The following is a 12962-nucleotide window of genomic DNA, read 5'->3' on the forward strand; positions in this document are numbered from 1 at the left end:
TTAATGTGTCGAAATAATCTGGGCATTTGCTGTTCCTGCTCTGTCACTATGGGAAAACCATATGTTCAGTTTGACTGGAGCTTTCTTTACTGTCCATAACGTACCTGTGTCAGGCTTTTTCAGCTTGTGTGATGTTTTGAGGATAGATGCTAATATGCAGCAAGTCATTCTTACTCACTTTAGTCAGCAGGAAAGAGGCACTGCTGCTGGTCACCTTATGTTGAGGTAAAAAGCTGTATGTTGTCTAACTCTTGGATGTCTTTTTATTTTCTACTAGTTTTCTATTATCTACAAAGAGTGGAAGTTATGATGAACTAGAAACGTTTTGAAAATGTGGGGAAAGATTAGAAGATGTAAGCAGTATGATCAGTCAAGTTGTGTGGGTTTGGGTTTTTTTATTATTGACATAAAGTATACTGCATTGCCTTGATCTCTTCCTTACCAGCCTTTTCCAGAGAAAAACCTTAATGAAGAAGTTGAATTATCAGGCCCACAAAATATTGCTTGAAGTCTAATTATCTTATTTTAATAGCAGGTTCCTCACCTAGCTCCAGTAGCAGCTCCTCTGTTAATCCAATGGCTTCTCTTGGAGCGTTGCAGACACTGGCAGGGGCCACAGCAGGCCTCAACGTTAGCTCTTTAGCAGGTAAGCTGTGTGTTTTAGTGGGTTGTGGGAGGAGCTGAGCATCATTCCTCAGTCTGTGCTGCTTCCCTGGGGGTTTTCCTGCCCCCTGCTTTTTGTAATAGTACAGAGTATTTGAAAGGTAATTGATCTGGCTCAGTGGAAGTACTTGGTCATCTCTGTTTTCTCTTGTACAGGAATGGCAGCCTTAAATGGAGGTCTCGGCAGTGGTGGTCTCTCAAACGGGACAGGTAGCACAATGGAAGCTCTCACACAGGCTTATTCTGGAATCCAGCAATATGCTGCTGCTGCATTGCCCACCCTCTATAACCAGAGTCTCTTAACACAGCAGAGTATTGGTGCAGCAGGAAGTCAGAAAGAAGGTAGGCAAAAAGGTGTAAAAACAGCTCAAGAGGGGTTTTCAAAAGGGCAGGCTTAGCCCTTGCAGCTACCTTATCTGCAGAGGTTTTTATTTGGCAGCATTTTTTACAGTTCTAGAGTTACTGAAGGAAAAAGAAGGAAAGGAAGAAGGAAAACCTGTGAGGTGTCTGTTAAGGGCTGTCCAAAGTAATTTTTATACAGTGGAGTTCTCTCAGGGTTTGTCTATTCTTAAATGCTTAGGATTGTACTCCTCCACTTTCCTGGAGTACAGAAGAGTGTGATGTATCAGGATGCAGCCTGAAAAATCCCACTGTCAATGAATCGGTTATGGTTTTGTTAACCTTGTTTTCCTGGTCCTTCCTTTCTTCCTGCAGCTACTTAATGCCAATCTCTTCAGCTTCAGAATCAATTTAACATGTAAAGTACTGAAGAATGTAGGAGTACATTTTCAGCAGAATGTAGGATGTTTAGAAAAGAACCTGTCAGATTACAAGTAATGCAATTACTTGTAGTTTGTATTGAGATTTACTTAATTGCTTGAGCTGCAAGCTTTGCATAGCCATTTTAGTTGGCATGTGGGGCTCAAACTCTTCAGCTTTCATTACAGCAAAGATCTGTGAACCAGTTTTGACACAATGTGGAAATCTCACATAAAAACAGTGAGAAAGAGCTGGAATAGTTGAATGGTCAATCCCAGCAAAGGGTCATGCTGACTTATTCTGGAATCAAGTACTCCACAGGAGTGCAGACAGCAGTTTCATTGTTTTACCTAGAAAATGTGGCTCAGATGGCTCTTTCACCCTTTTTTTTGTGAAGTGGGCCTATGTTATCCATGCTGTTTCTGAATTTCTGTTCCTGTTTGTTGTTTTCAAGGTCCAGAGGGAGCCAACCTGTTCATCTACCATCTCCCCCAGGAGTTTGGGGATCAGGATCTGCTGCAGATGTTCATGCCGTTTGGAAATGTCGTCTCTGCCAAGGTCTTCATTGACAAGCAGACCAATCTAAGCAAGTGTTTTGGTATGTTTGGTCTAATCATTACCTATAGGAAAGGCAGTTTATTTCTAGTAATCTCTTTTCCAATATATTGTTTAGTCTGGCTTTTAAGTCAAAGCTAGTGACTTTTTTTCTCCATATTCCGAATAAATAACTCAATCCAAACTCTTCCAGCAATGAAACTGTATTTTCTCCCCAGTTACTGATTCCAGCCCCATTGACTGGAGTTATTCAAAATAGGCTCATTCAAAACCCTGGAGAAGTTTATTTTGAGGATGCTCTTTCCCTGGAGTTATATACAGCTTTTCATCTGAGAGAAATCTAAATATAATGGTACAAGTGTCATGCTGCCTTGACAGCTACTTCACTCCAACCAAACCTACTCCCATATAATGCCAAGAGGGTGATTTCAGTCTTGTATCTTTAATGAGCTTTCATATATAGATTAAAATTCTCCAGGCTTGGTGTTCTCGGGTATGAGTTCTTATATATCAAGCTCATTTTTGTTGATATATGTTCTGTTGGACCAGAAAATGTTAATTTAACATCCTGAGCTTTGTATATCTTTTGGCCAAAGTTCCATACATCAGAAAGCAGTGCTTTGTCTGAGAGCCCTTTAGTAAGAGGTTCTTATGAAGAGTCTGCAACAGTTGGGAGCTTCTGAATATGGCATTTCATGCAAACCTCTCTTACCTTGCAAATACCTGCATTTCCAATCGTGAGTACCTGTTCTGAAGAGCTTTGTCACGGCTTAATTATGGGGTTTCCTTTCTTCAGGTTTTGTAAGTTACGACAATCCTGTGTCAGCACAGGCTGCCATTCAGTCAATGAACGGCTTTCAGATTGGCATGAAGCGTCTGAAAGTACAGCTCAAGCGCTCTAAGAATGACAGCAAGCCATACTGAGCGCCCCTCCCCTCCGGGACTGGAGTGAGAAGGATCTTCTGGTAAGTTGGAGAGGAGCGCACTTAGTGATTCGAAGCCCTAAGGCTGTGTTTTTACAGTCCTGGAAGCTGATCCATGCCTTCTATCTGGCACATCTTCCCCTGAAGACTCGGCTGCAGCCTCTGCTGAGAATCCCGCTTCGGATGGAGGACAAGTTTGTGCTTTTGTTTCCAGTGTTTTACTTTGGAGTTTAGGTGCCATATCGCTGAGGTGTTTCTTTTTTATTTTATTTTTATTTTACCTTATTTTTATTTCTCTTTTATTTGAAGTTTGCTGTGTTTGTAACCAGTGTGTGTTGAGAAGGACCAATGCCAGCTCCTTGGGGGTGGGGAGGCAAGGTTAAAGGGAGCAGCAGAAACTGACACCACACTGCCTTGGGCTAGAGAGGAGAAGGGGGAAGCAGAACTGACACCACACCACCATAGGCGAGAGGAGAAGGGAAAGCAGAAATAACACAGACCAGCTGATGAAAACAAAAGATGGGGAAAGAGAAGTGAGTCCATCCAACTTTGGGTGAGCAAAGAATTGACTCCATGTAGCCAGTGTCATACCCCATCCACTCTCAGAAATTTCTGCAGCTGTATGCTGTGGTTGGGGTTTAGTAAATCATCTCTAAAGCAAGAGGCAGGCTAGAAGGGTGAACACATTAACAAGCCAAAGGAAAACTGCAGTGATTTTATTTTGCTGTATATAAAGTAGTGTTTATATAGCACTGTGAATGTACACAGCACTTTATAAAATTATTAGGTAGTATCCCTGCCCTGAAAATTTCACTGTCAATTTACAGTTGAATATTAATGAGATGCAGTAAATTACTCCATATTTAAGCAAACTTATTCTATGTACTCTACCTAGGTTTTGTAGAAAGGTATAGAGAGACAGCTTAGTCTGGATGAATACATCTGGGGCTGGAAACGAGAAACTTTTGATCCCTGATAATTTACAGATTACTTTTTTTTTTTGACAATTTTCTTCTTAACAGTTCATCACGTTCCCCATTTCTGTGGAATTCCCCCTATTCTGTGGAATAATGTCCTTTTTGCAGAGTATTACTTTGAATTCATTCTGATAAGCGTAATATAAGTGCTGTTTGTTTCTCTATTAAAAATACTTCCATTGAGACACAAAGCCCAGAGTTACCCTAACACAGCTCTTGAGGCTCCTGTTTCATACATGTTTTTATAGGATTTGATTTCTCAGTTTTAATTCTGTTGCAAAGATAACTTCCTGTTGTGTTTTGTTTTCTAAACAATTTGTGCAGTGATTTAGTCTAGTAATTAGGTATTTATTTATACTGCAGTTTTCCTTTAAGGTGGTGTGTACCAATGCAAAACAGGCTAACACAGGAGCTGTGGAACCAGAGCAGAGCATTGAGCCATTCAGTCTTACTCTGCCTTTTGGTACTAGCTGTTATCTTCTATATTGAAGGAAAACTGAACACACCCCTTCAACGAACACACACTTTCTCTGCACACTTGTGAAATTGCTAATGCGTTGCTAAGGGCCTTTGTTATACACTGGTTTTAGGGGGCTCAAAGGATTTTTGACACTCTGGCCTGAGTTGTTCTAAGAAATCAAGAGTAGAGTCCCATTTTATAACCACCAAATCCACCTCTGTCACAAGAGGAAGTTTACAATTTTTGTGTGTCTTTAACAGAAGTTCCATTTACCTCATTTTTCTCCTTTTTCTTGTTTTATTTGTATTCCTGGTTCGTGATGCTGTTTCCCAGTTAACACTGTAGTCTGGGAGCCAGACTGTGTGGGTCAGACGTAGGGTTGAGACTTCCTGTTCTGCTCCAGCAGGAGGAGCACTAAACCCAACAAACCTGAGATCTCGTGGTCTCTTGGAAATGTCGCTGGTCTGTTGGGAGTGTTGGTGTTCCCAGGGACAGGGCCTCTTGAGATCTCAAACCTCAGAAGTACAAGGCCTCACCTGTAGCATCCAAGAAGAGCCCTTTCCATTCTTAAATTGAAACTCAAACCATTGATGCCAGTCTGTCTGTACTGATGGCAGACAGGTAAATCTATCAGTATTACCCAAATCATTTTGTGGTGGCAAAGGTTCAGAGGCCAGATTGCCAAATTTCCCAGTTATGCTGGCATGTGGTATCCTTCTATGTTAATTATTTGACTCTCTAGAAACGTGAACATACACTGAAGTGAACCATGTACGCTTGAATTCTGCATGATGGGAAAGATGCGTCCTGGTTTTCTGAGAACAGAGTGTTGGAGTGTGAAGGCCTCCAGGGTGACAATGGGATTTTTTTTTAATATAAATAATATACTTTTCAAAAAAAAGGAAAAAAAGAAAAAAATAAACCAACAACATATTTGGGAGCAACTGCTCCAAGTGCAACCTGCTGTAACCAAGAATGTTGTTTCTATTTTTATAGAAGTTTTATACTGCTCCAGGGTGGAGAATATTTATTACCTAAATTATTTCACTGGAAAAGATTAAAAAATAACCAAGGCCAGGGTTTTGTAGAATCCTGAATGTGATTGTTTTACACACATAATGATGTGCATGATTGAAACTACTGATTTTCAGTGGCCTGTTTGCAGCCCAACAACTGCTAAAGGGGGAAGATGAACGCTGTGAACCAGTGGAGGAGAGCACTGTGCTCTGGGGTCTCTACAGTCACTCTTACCTTCTTTGCACCCTACCCCACTGTACTATCCAAGACCTTCGTCCTGTCTTTCTTTTAACCTGATGCTCTGGCCTCTTTACAAGTCATTTCAGTTGCCCAAAAGTAGGTATTTTAGCTTTGCATCCTGTAATGTGTCCTCAATACTGTAACTTACGGATCAAGCTTGGCATTGTTGCAAATAGGTGCAACTCCTATTGACTTTAGGAGATTGACCAGTTTACCCTGTGGCTTAGTTTGATCAGTGACTCCTCCCAGACATAATCACCCTCAGACACCTAACTTGGGCTAGCTCTTGTGCCTTACTGGCATAACTGTAAGTATTGCCAAAAAGCAAAAAGAAAACAAAAAACCAAACAAATCTATGCAGGTTAAGTTTTAAAAGGTGTGATCCTCAGATGGTTTGAATCAGTGCAGTTCTGCTCTGTTCAGAAGAGCTGCATCAGTTTTCACCAGCTGAAGATGTTGCCCTTTTCGTGTATTTGTTTCAGATTTCCCTTTCTTGGTGTATCTATGTATATGTTGCCAAAGTTAATAAATGTATTGAGTTTGTGAGTTGGGCAGATTTTGTTCTGATAACAGAACTGATCAGATGAAGTCAGCATTTCTGTGTCTGTTCGGTGGCTGCCACTGACTGTGGAGATTTAGGCTCTCATTCACCTTCCAGTCTTAAGTCAGGTTTCTTCCTCACTCATTGGCAAGGAAGTCTGGGATTTTGGGGACTTGGGGCTTTTAAATTTTATTGTCTTTTTAATTCCTATCATGCTCTCATTCAAGTGCAGATCAAATCAGTGTCAAATGCTTTATATCCTGGATAGGAGGATAAGGGTTGGGTGAGTTCAAATGAACTGCAGAAGGATTGGCTTAACTAGCCACATGGACAAAGTATTCTGTATGCTTATAAACCAAAGAATCCGAATTTTCTAAACAAAAGCTAGTAGGTCTTTTGATGGAATGGAATTCCATGTGCCACCAGGAAAGCCTGGAGAAGAGAAGGCTGCGTGGAGACCTCATAGCAGCCTTCCAGTGTCTGAAGGGGGCCTGTAGGGATGCTGGAGAGGGACTCTTCATTAGAGACTGTAGTGATAGGACAAGGGGTAACGGGTTAAAACTTAAACAGGGGAAGTTTAGATTGGATATAAGGAGGAAATTCTTTCCTGTGAGGGTGGTGAGGCACTGGAATGGGTTGCCCAGGGAGGTTGTGAATGCTCCATCCCTGGCAGTGTTCAAGACCAGGTTGGACGAGGCCTTGGGTGATACGATTTAGCGTAAGGTGTCCCTGCCCACGGCAGGGGGTTGGAACTGGATGATCTTAAGGTCCTTTCCAACCCTAACGATTCTATGATTCTGTGAATATTTTTAGAAACAAGATAAAAATGGTCTACTTCATACATTTTATTTTTCTCTCACATTGTTTTTACTAGAAATATCATAATAAGGTATATGTATTGTGAACAATTGAAGTCTTAGTCTGATGCCACTTCGTATCAAGTACTGTGGTAAAGAAAATCAGTCTTCAGTCCCCTCAATAAGTAACAGTCCAAAATAGGATTATCTCTTTGTAGCTTAGTTTTTTCTTCCAGTAATACAAAGCTTGCATTATTAAAAATGCTTTTCATAATTAATGATTAAATTTTAATCCTAAACAGAATGAGGATTGGAATTTTTCAAAAGTACCTGACACAGTGATGGTGAATATCGCTTCATACTTTAATGGTGAAGCAGTTTGCTACCTGTAGGCACTACTCACTGGAGAATAGGAGCCTCAGAAAATTTCTCCCTGCAAATACAAGGAAAAAGCCTTTAACCTGAATACTGAAGATCACGTAGCAGCATAGATTCTGCTTGCATGCTAGAATTAATTGAAGTGCTTCTTCTGTTAATGGTTGAGAGTTAGGGAAGAACAGCCAAGCAGAATGAAACTGTCCCATTTCATTTGGAAACATCTAAAAGCAATTTGGATAAAGCAAATTTCAAATAAAGGATGCAGCTTCTTCTTCAGAGCTTCTTGTTGCAGACCTTTAAACACAAGGATGTTTATGTATCCCTGAGCGTATCTACCACAAAATGTAAACCACAGAAGGCAGAACTATCACAATTGTGAGAATAAAACAAACTGGAATAACTTTCCGCAAGTCATTTAAGTTCTTATCCAGCATCTCATGGCTCTGCTCTTGCAGGCCAGTCCTTCCTCAGGGCTTTAATGAAACTTTGTCTTTCTTCTCAAAGTTGCTGAGTGAAATAATTGGAAAATCTCTATCAAAAAACCCCAAACAAATCACACAAAAGAATTTCTGTGGTGCATGCTTAGATGTCACTTGATTTCGTGCCTCTTGTTTCTCATGCCTCAGTTTGTGATGAATTTACCTTTCTGGTTTAGGATCCCAGAATGTTCTTTGTTTCTTGCACAGCTCACAAGCTGAGGGGAGGAAACAAAGGTATTTATAACACTTAATAGAACAATTATTTTATTTATAAACTCGTCAAGAAAGCTTCAGAAAACACTTTTTTTTTTTTTTCTATTCATCAAACTGGCAACAGTGACTGTAGAGCTTCTCAGAGCCCAGAATCCCCTCCTCATGAAGTCAGGGAGCTGGGAACAGAAAATCCCTGTGTAGGTCTAATGGCATGAAAAGTACTCAGCTAGGACAAGTCTTAACTTGCAGTCAAGTCTTAAGGAATTCTTCTCTCATCTATGGAGGGTTTGTCTTGTATAACTATTTTTCCCCCTCCCCTTTGTTCCAAATCACCCACCCCAGTTTCATGGGCTCCTAGCGAATGAGAAGGGACTGTAGCTGAAGGAAAGAACATGATTTCCTGGGCTACCAGTGCCGAAGAACCTCCCACGTTAGGGTGTAGGAAAAGTCTCAGCTGTCAAACCACCTGTGAATCCCTTATGTCCTCTGTCTTGTCTCTCATGGTCTCAGTCTCTGTGGGCAAATGTTAGCCCTGGAGCCATATTTTTTGGAGTTGGTCTCCTGGGGAGGGAGCTTGCTCTGTTCTCCTCCTAAACAGAGCTAGTGCAGACACTGGGCACAGGGCAAGGTGAATGCATGCTAACCAATGTGCCACTGGGCTGTGGAAAGCTCCCCAGACTGGGTGTTGAGAGGGAAATCCAGGCCTCTGCTTTGATTTGATTTCTGGCAGTTTGATGTTTACTTGGTGTCCTTCATGTACTTTGACTTTTACTTGTCCATCGTTGGCATGTGCTGCCCTTCCCCTGTCAACTCCCTTCCCCAGGAGATCTCATTGTACAGTGCCCATTCTTGTTCTCTCTCTCCGTGTTTGGATGTACTGCTCTGTGTAACTCAGTGGGTCTCCCTCTTTCTGGTTTGTTTTTTTTTCTAGATTCCTGCCGTTTGTTCATCGTTGTGCCTAAAGCATGTCGATGTGGCGTTCAAGTACATCGTCCAAATCCTTGTCTCTTCAGCTTCTCTGATGCTTGAACTCTCACCTTTGACCTTGTGTTCACCTTTGACGCTGATGTGTATTTTTATTACGTTTGTTTCTTTCTTTTTATTTTCTTTTGGTTGGGTTTTGTTTTATTTCCGTGCTGCCAAATCGGTTTTGCTAGAAAGACTGCTGCAGGGGAATATTTAAACTTGCATTTGAATATAAAAGAATTTCTATTTTTCTAGACCTTCGTAAGATAACCACTTGATTTTGTGAATCTGATTCTTTGTAATTGTCTTCAGAGCAGCCTTGCTAGCATACCTTGTGAGTATTTGTATTTCTGTGAACATACAGCCAATCACTTTCGAGACTTAGGGTTGTTTGGTTTTTTTTCCTGTGTGCTTTAGTTGGGAAAACCACAAAACAACACAGTTTCGAAGAGAAGGTCAAATCTATGGTGTGACTCAAATCTTTCAGGAGACTTCCTAGTCACATTTTGCTGATCTGGTTTCTGGGCTTGAGGAGACAGCATGTGTTTTTATGAGTTCAGACTTGTGACTTGAGTGGCATCAGCAGAAAACACTTGAACTACATTTTTCTTCTGATTGTAGCTACATAATTTTTTTGCCCTGATTTATTGATTTTTTTAATTATTATTTTTATTTTTTTCCCCTGCTACCCTGTGTGATTATCAGTCTGCAGTGAAAAAATGATCAAAGTTGATGTTGTATTTTGTTAAGCTCCAGCATGCTTGGGTTTCTTTTTTTGTAACTACAATCTCCTCAGCAAAATGTGATGTTTCTGTTTTAATCCTTCAAACTAAGATAGTGCCCAGAAATGTTCTGCATGTTTCCTGCTGTTTTCTTCACACCCTCGTATATATCACCTTCACCTCTCTGTTTTCTATAGTTTGTGCAAAAACTGAGCAATTTAATGGGTTTCAAAGGTATCCTTTAAATTGGTGTTTTTGGTAATGACAATTATATGATCAGAAGCCACCTGAGGGCATCTACCTGTGCACTTAGACTGTCTGCCTGACAGAGCACCTGGACCTTGCTCCATCTCCAGTGCTGTCAGAGGCACCCAGGGGGCTTGGCTGTACTGTTCCTGTACCGGAAGTTTTGGTGGAAGGAGATAGCTGGGGAGCAGGAAGGTGGGGGAACTTCACAGTGTTTCTGTTCCCAAAGTTATCTGAAGCTAGGGCTCCTTTGAAACAGCTTTTGTAGCATTCAGGGCACATTAGTGTCACATCCAGCCCCAGTTTAATACCATCAGTCAGACCTTGATGGCAGGATCCTGGAAAGGAGGATCTGGGTTAGCTCTTGAAATAAAGTGATGGAAATACCCCAGAGAAAGCACTTGTAAACCTGGTCCCACAACTGCTGGCTCTTTTCCCAAGCGACAAGCACAATACAACAGCCTCTGCAGCTGTTACCTGAACAGGGTACCATCCCCAGCTCTCTTCTCAAGGGCCTTAGCTGGGGAATCTCTCCGGAGATTTTTTACTTTTTGTTTAGTTTTTAATTGGGTAATGAGCTAAGCAGTTTTTGTTTCTGGCTCGCAGAATGAACTAGAACAGGTTACTGCTTTCTGGGTAGCAGGCTTTCCCCCCACCCTACGTACCCATCTGCACAGGTAGAAACTGGGATGTAGCTTCTAGACGAAGAGCGTGTACTGTGATGAAGTTTCAGTCAGAAGGAGAAGCAAGCTTGTGTAGGTATCTTTAACAGTAGAAAATAATGTGAAATGAAATCCCAGGAGAAAGGGTTTTGTTGAGAAAATAAATCGTGTTTGATTGGATGGAAATCTCACTTTTGTCCAGTGTTTGGGAGAATGCAAAGATGCAAAAGGGTTTCTTTTCTGTCCTACTCAGTTGGCTGAGGATATCCTCAGTAGATGCTGGCTAGAGTTGCAGAGACAGTCCTTAATCTGCTTATAGGAAAGACCACGTTTGGATATGGTAAATACACCTGGGAGTAAAGCATGAGGCTGGATGATAAAAGGATAGAGCCTTGTTTATTTGGGAGGTAGGGTTGTGGGCTGGCTGCTGTTAGTCCCACAGTCTGAATGCACAGGGCTGTGTGTCAGTGGGGGGCACTGGTACCCTGCAGTGTATTGAGTAACTGCCAATACGTTTCTGTACGTGAGCATTTGGTTCCATCAGGAACTTTGGAGAAACCTGTGGAAAAACTATCCGAAGAAAACCAAAATGCCAAACGTTGGATGTTTCTTTCCTTTCTTCTTTCCTTTTCTTCCTTTGGTTGTTTTAATTGTTCTGTGGTGGTTTTAATGGATTTGAGACAGTGGAGCAGCAGCTGCCTTTCTGATTTTTGGCTGCTTTTTGTGAATAATTTAAAAAGAAAATTTACATTTTGGAGACAAACCTGTGGGCTTTTTTATTGGTACAAACATTGTATTTAACACTAGGGGTTTTGTACAGTTTTTTGCCTTTTCTACTAGAAAACAATGTAAAGTGATTCACAATGTGACGAGAAAACAAATTGCCACTATGACCAAATGTAGAGTCTGTTCTGCAGTAATGGGATTTAATCAACTCGAAGTCGTGGTTCAGTCGTAGAAATGCTTTTCTTTACCTTGTTTTGAGCTGTTCCTTTCTTTTTTTTTTTTCTTGTTTTGATTTGCAAAACAAAAAATGTCTTTTTTTTGTGTGAAATTGTGTTGTACTCTGTAGAGAATTACAGATTTTACTTTAATGGTTTAAAACGCAGAGGAGCACGCGTTGCTTTTCTGATCTGATGGCAGAGTTCGTGTAGTGGATTTCAAGATGAAAAGATTTGTTACAAGTTTGGAACGAGCGAGTATGTGTTAAAGGAATTTTCTTCCTTTTGTGTGTGTGTGTTTTCTTTTTTTTTCCTTTTAGTTTTTGTCCCAAAGGGCAACTTAAAGCTGTTTTAATTGCACAGACACACCGACAACAAGTCATTTTGTATATGCCAAGTGTGGTACCTTCCTTTGTTTATTTGCTATTAAACTGTTTGAGAAGAGTCCTTGTGTGTTGTATTTGTGTCTCAAACTTGAGGTTCTTTCTGGGTGGGAAGATGAGGAGAGATGAGGGAATCTTCCATTTACTTAGCTGTGAGCTTCATGGTCCAGTACCACTTGTTCTGGATGTACAGTATAGCCCTGGATGTAGAGGAGCTGCTTTGGGTAGAAATGGGAAAGGTTTTGGGGTTGTATAGCCTCCATTTTGTAAGATTTGGCACTGTGTAGCCACTTGCCTGGCCACGCACTGTGCTTCATGGTCTTTCAGGGGCTAAATAACTTCAGTGTGACCCAGACTTCAGCTATATAGCAACAGCACATGTGCGTGGTGGTGTGTGGGATTAGACAGGCACCAGCTCATACTGCTCCTATGAGCCCCATACCTGCCACTGCCTCCTTACCCCTGCAGAACACTTCCAAGCTTGCTGAACCTGTCCTGGTTCTGCCTCAGTACTCCCAGTCCTGGAAATACTATACAGGGAAACCAATAGGTTGGGATTATTTCCTAGCTCAGGTTTTGTGATAAGGAGAAGTTTACCCGCTTTGCTTTTAGAACTATGATATGTTAATCATGTGAAATGAATACTAAACAAGTATTTGGTGTAGGCAAAGTATAATCCGTTTAGAAACTTGCCATGAGTTTGACATGAATATTGCCTCTCTCAGAAGGAAAGTACCACAATGGCCATGACTTTGACACATTTCTGAAAGCCCAAATTCAGTGACGTTCCTCTTTCCTTCTCCTGTCTTGCATCTTGGAGACTGCAAGCGCTTTCAGGGCAGCTACGTTTCTCCTCTGTGTCCTTTTCCTGTGTTATCTGGCATACTCGGTTCCACCCCATTACTTCCTACACGACTGTAAATCTGAGAGCACTTGCAAGCATCGGGATTCAGCGCTGCATTCCTGTCCCTGCAGCGCACCAATTGCGATGTGAGGCACTAAGCCATCTGTTGCAGAGTGTGCTGGGATCCCTGCGGTTA

The 12962-nt window shown here is 41.4% G+C and overlaps 1 protein-coding gene across 13 annotated transcripts in view; it reads left to right on the forward strand.

Moving 5' to 3' along the window:
• CELF1 (CUGBP Elav-like family member 1) overlaps positions 1-12962 on the forward strand; it is a 66154-nt gene that overhangs the window by 52652 nt on the left and 540 nt on the right. For 8 of the 13 annotated variants that reach the window (XM_061462178.1, XM_061462176.1, XM_061462179.1 and 5 more), the window contains 5 exons: positions 533-646; positions 820-1005; positions 1877-2020; positions 2774-2942; positions 8934-11983. In XM_061462178.1, the coding sequence (XP_061318162.1) occupies positions 533-646; positions 820-1005; positions 1877-2020; positions 2774-2901 (572 nt within the window). In that variant the 3' untranslated portion in view covers positions 2902-2942; positions 8934-11983. Of the gene's footprint in view, positions 1-532; positions 647-819; positions 1006-1876; positions 2021-2773; positions 2943-8933; positions 11984-12962 lie in introns of those variants that run through there. The other 5 variants (XM_061462171.1, XM_061462175.1, XM_061462169.1 and 2 more) reach the window with 2 other exon arrangements.

The sequence above is a fragment of the Pezoporus flaviventris genome, unplaced genomic scaffold, assembly GCF_033815535.1.
Source record: "Pezoporus flaviventris isolate CSIRO_AGI_PZ_B2104156 unplaced genomic scaffold, CSIRO_AGI_Pfla_v1 ptg000035l, whole genome shotgun sequence".
Classification (NCBI taxonomy): Eukaryota; Metazoa; Chordata; class Aves; order Psittaciformes; family Psittacidae; genus Pezoporus; species Pezoporus flaviventris.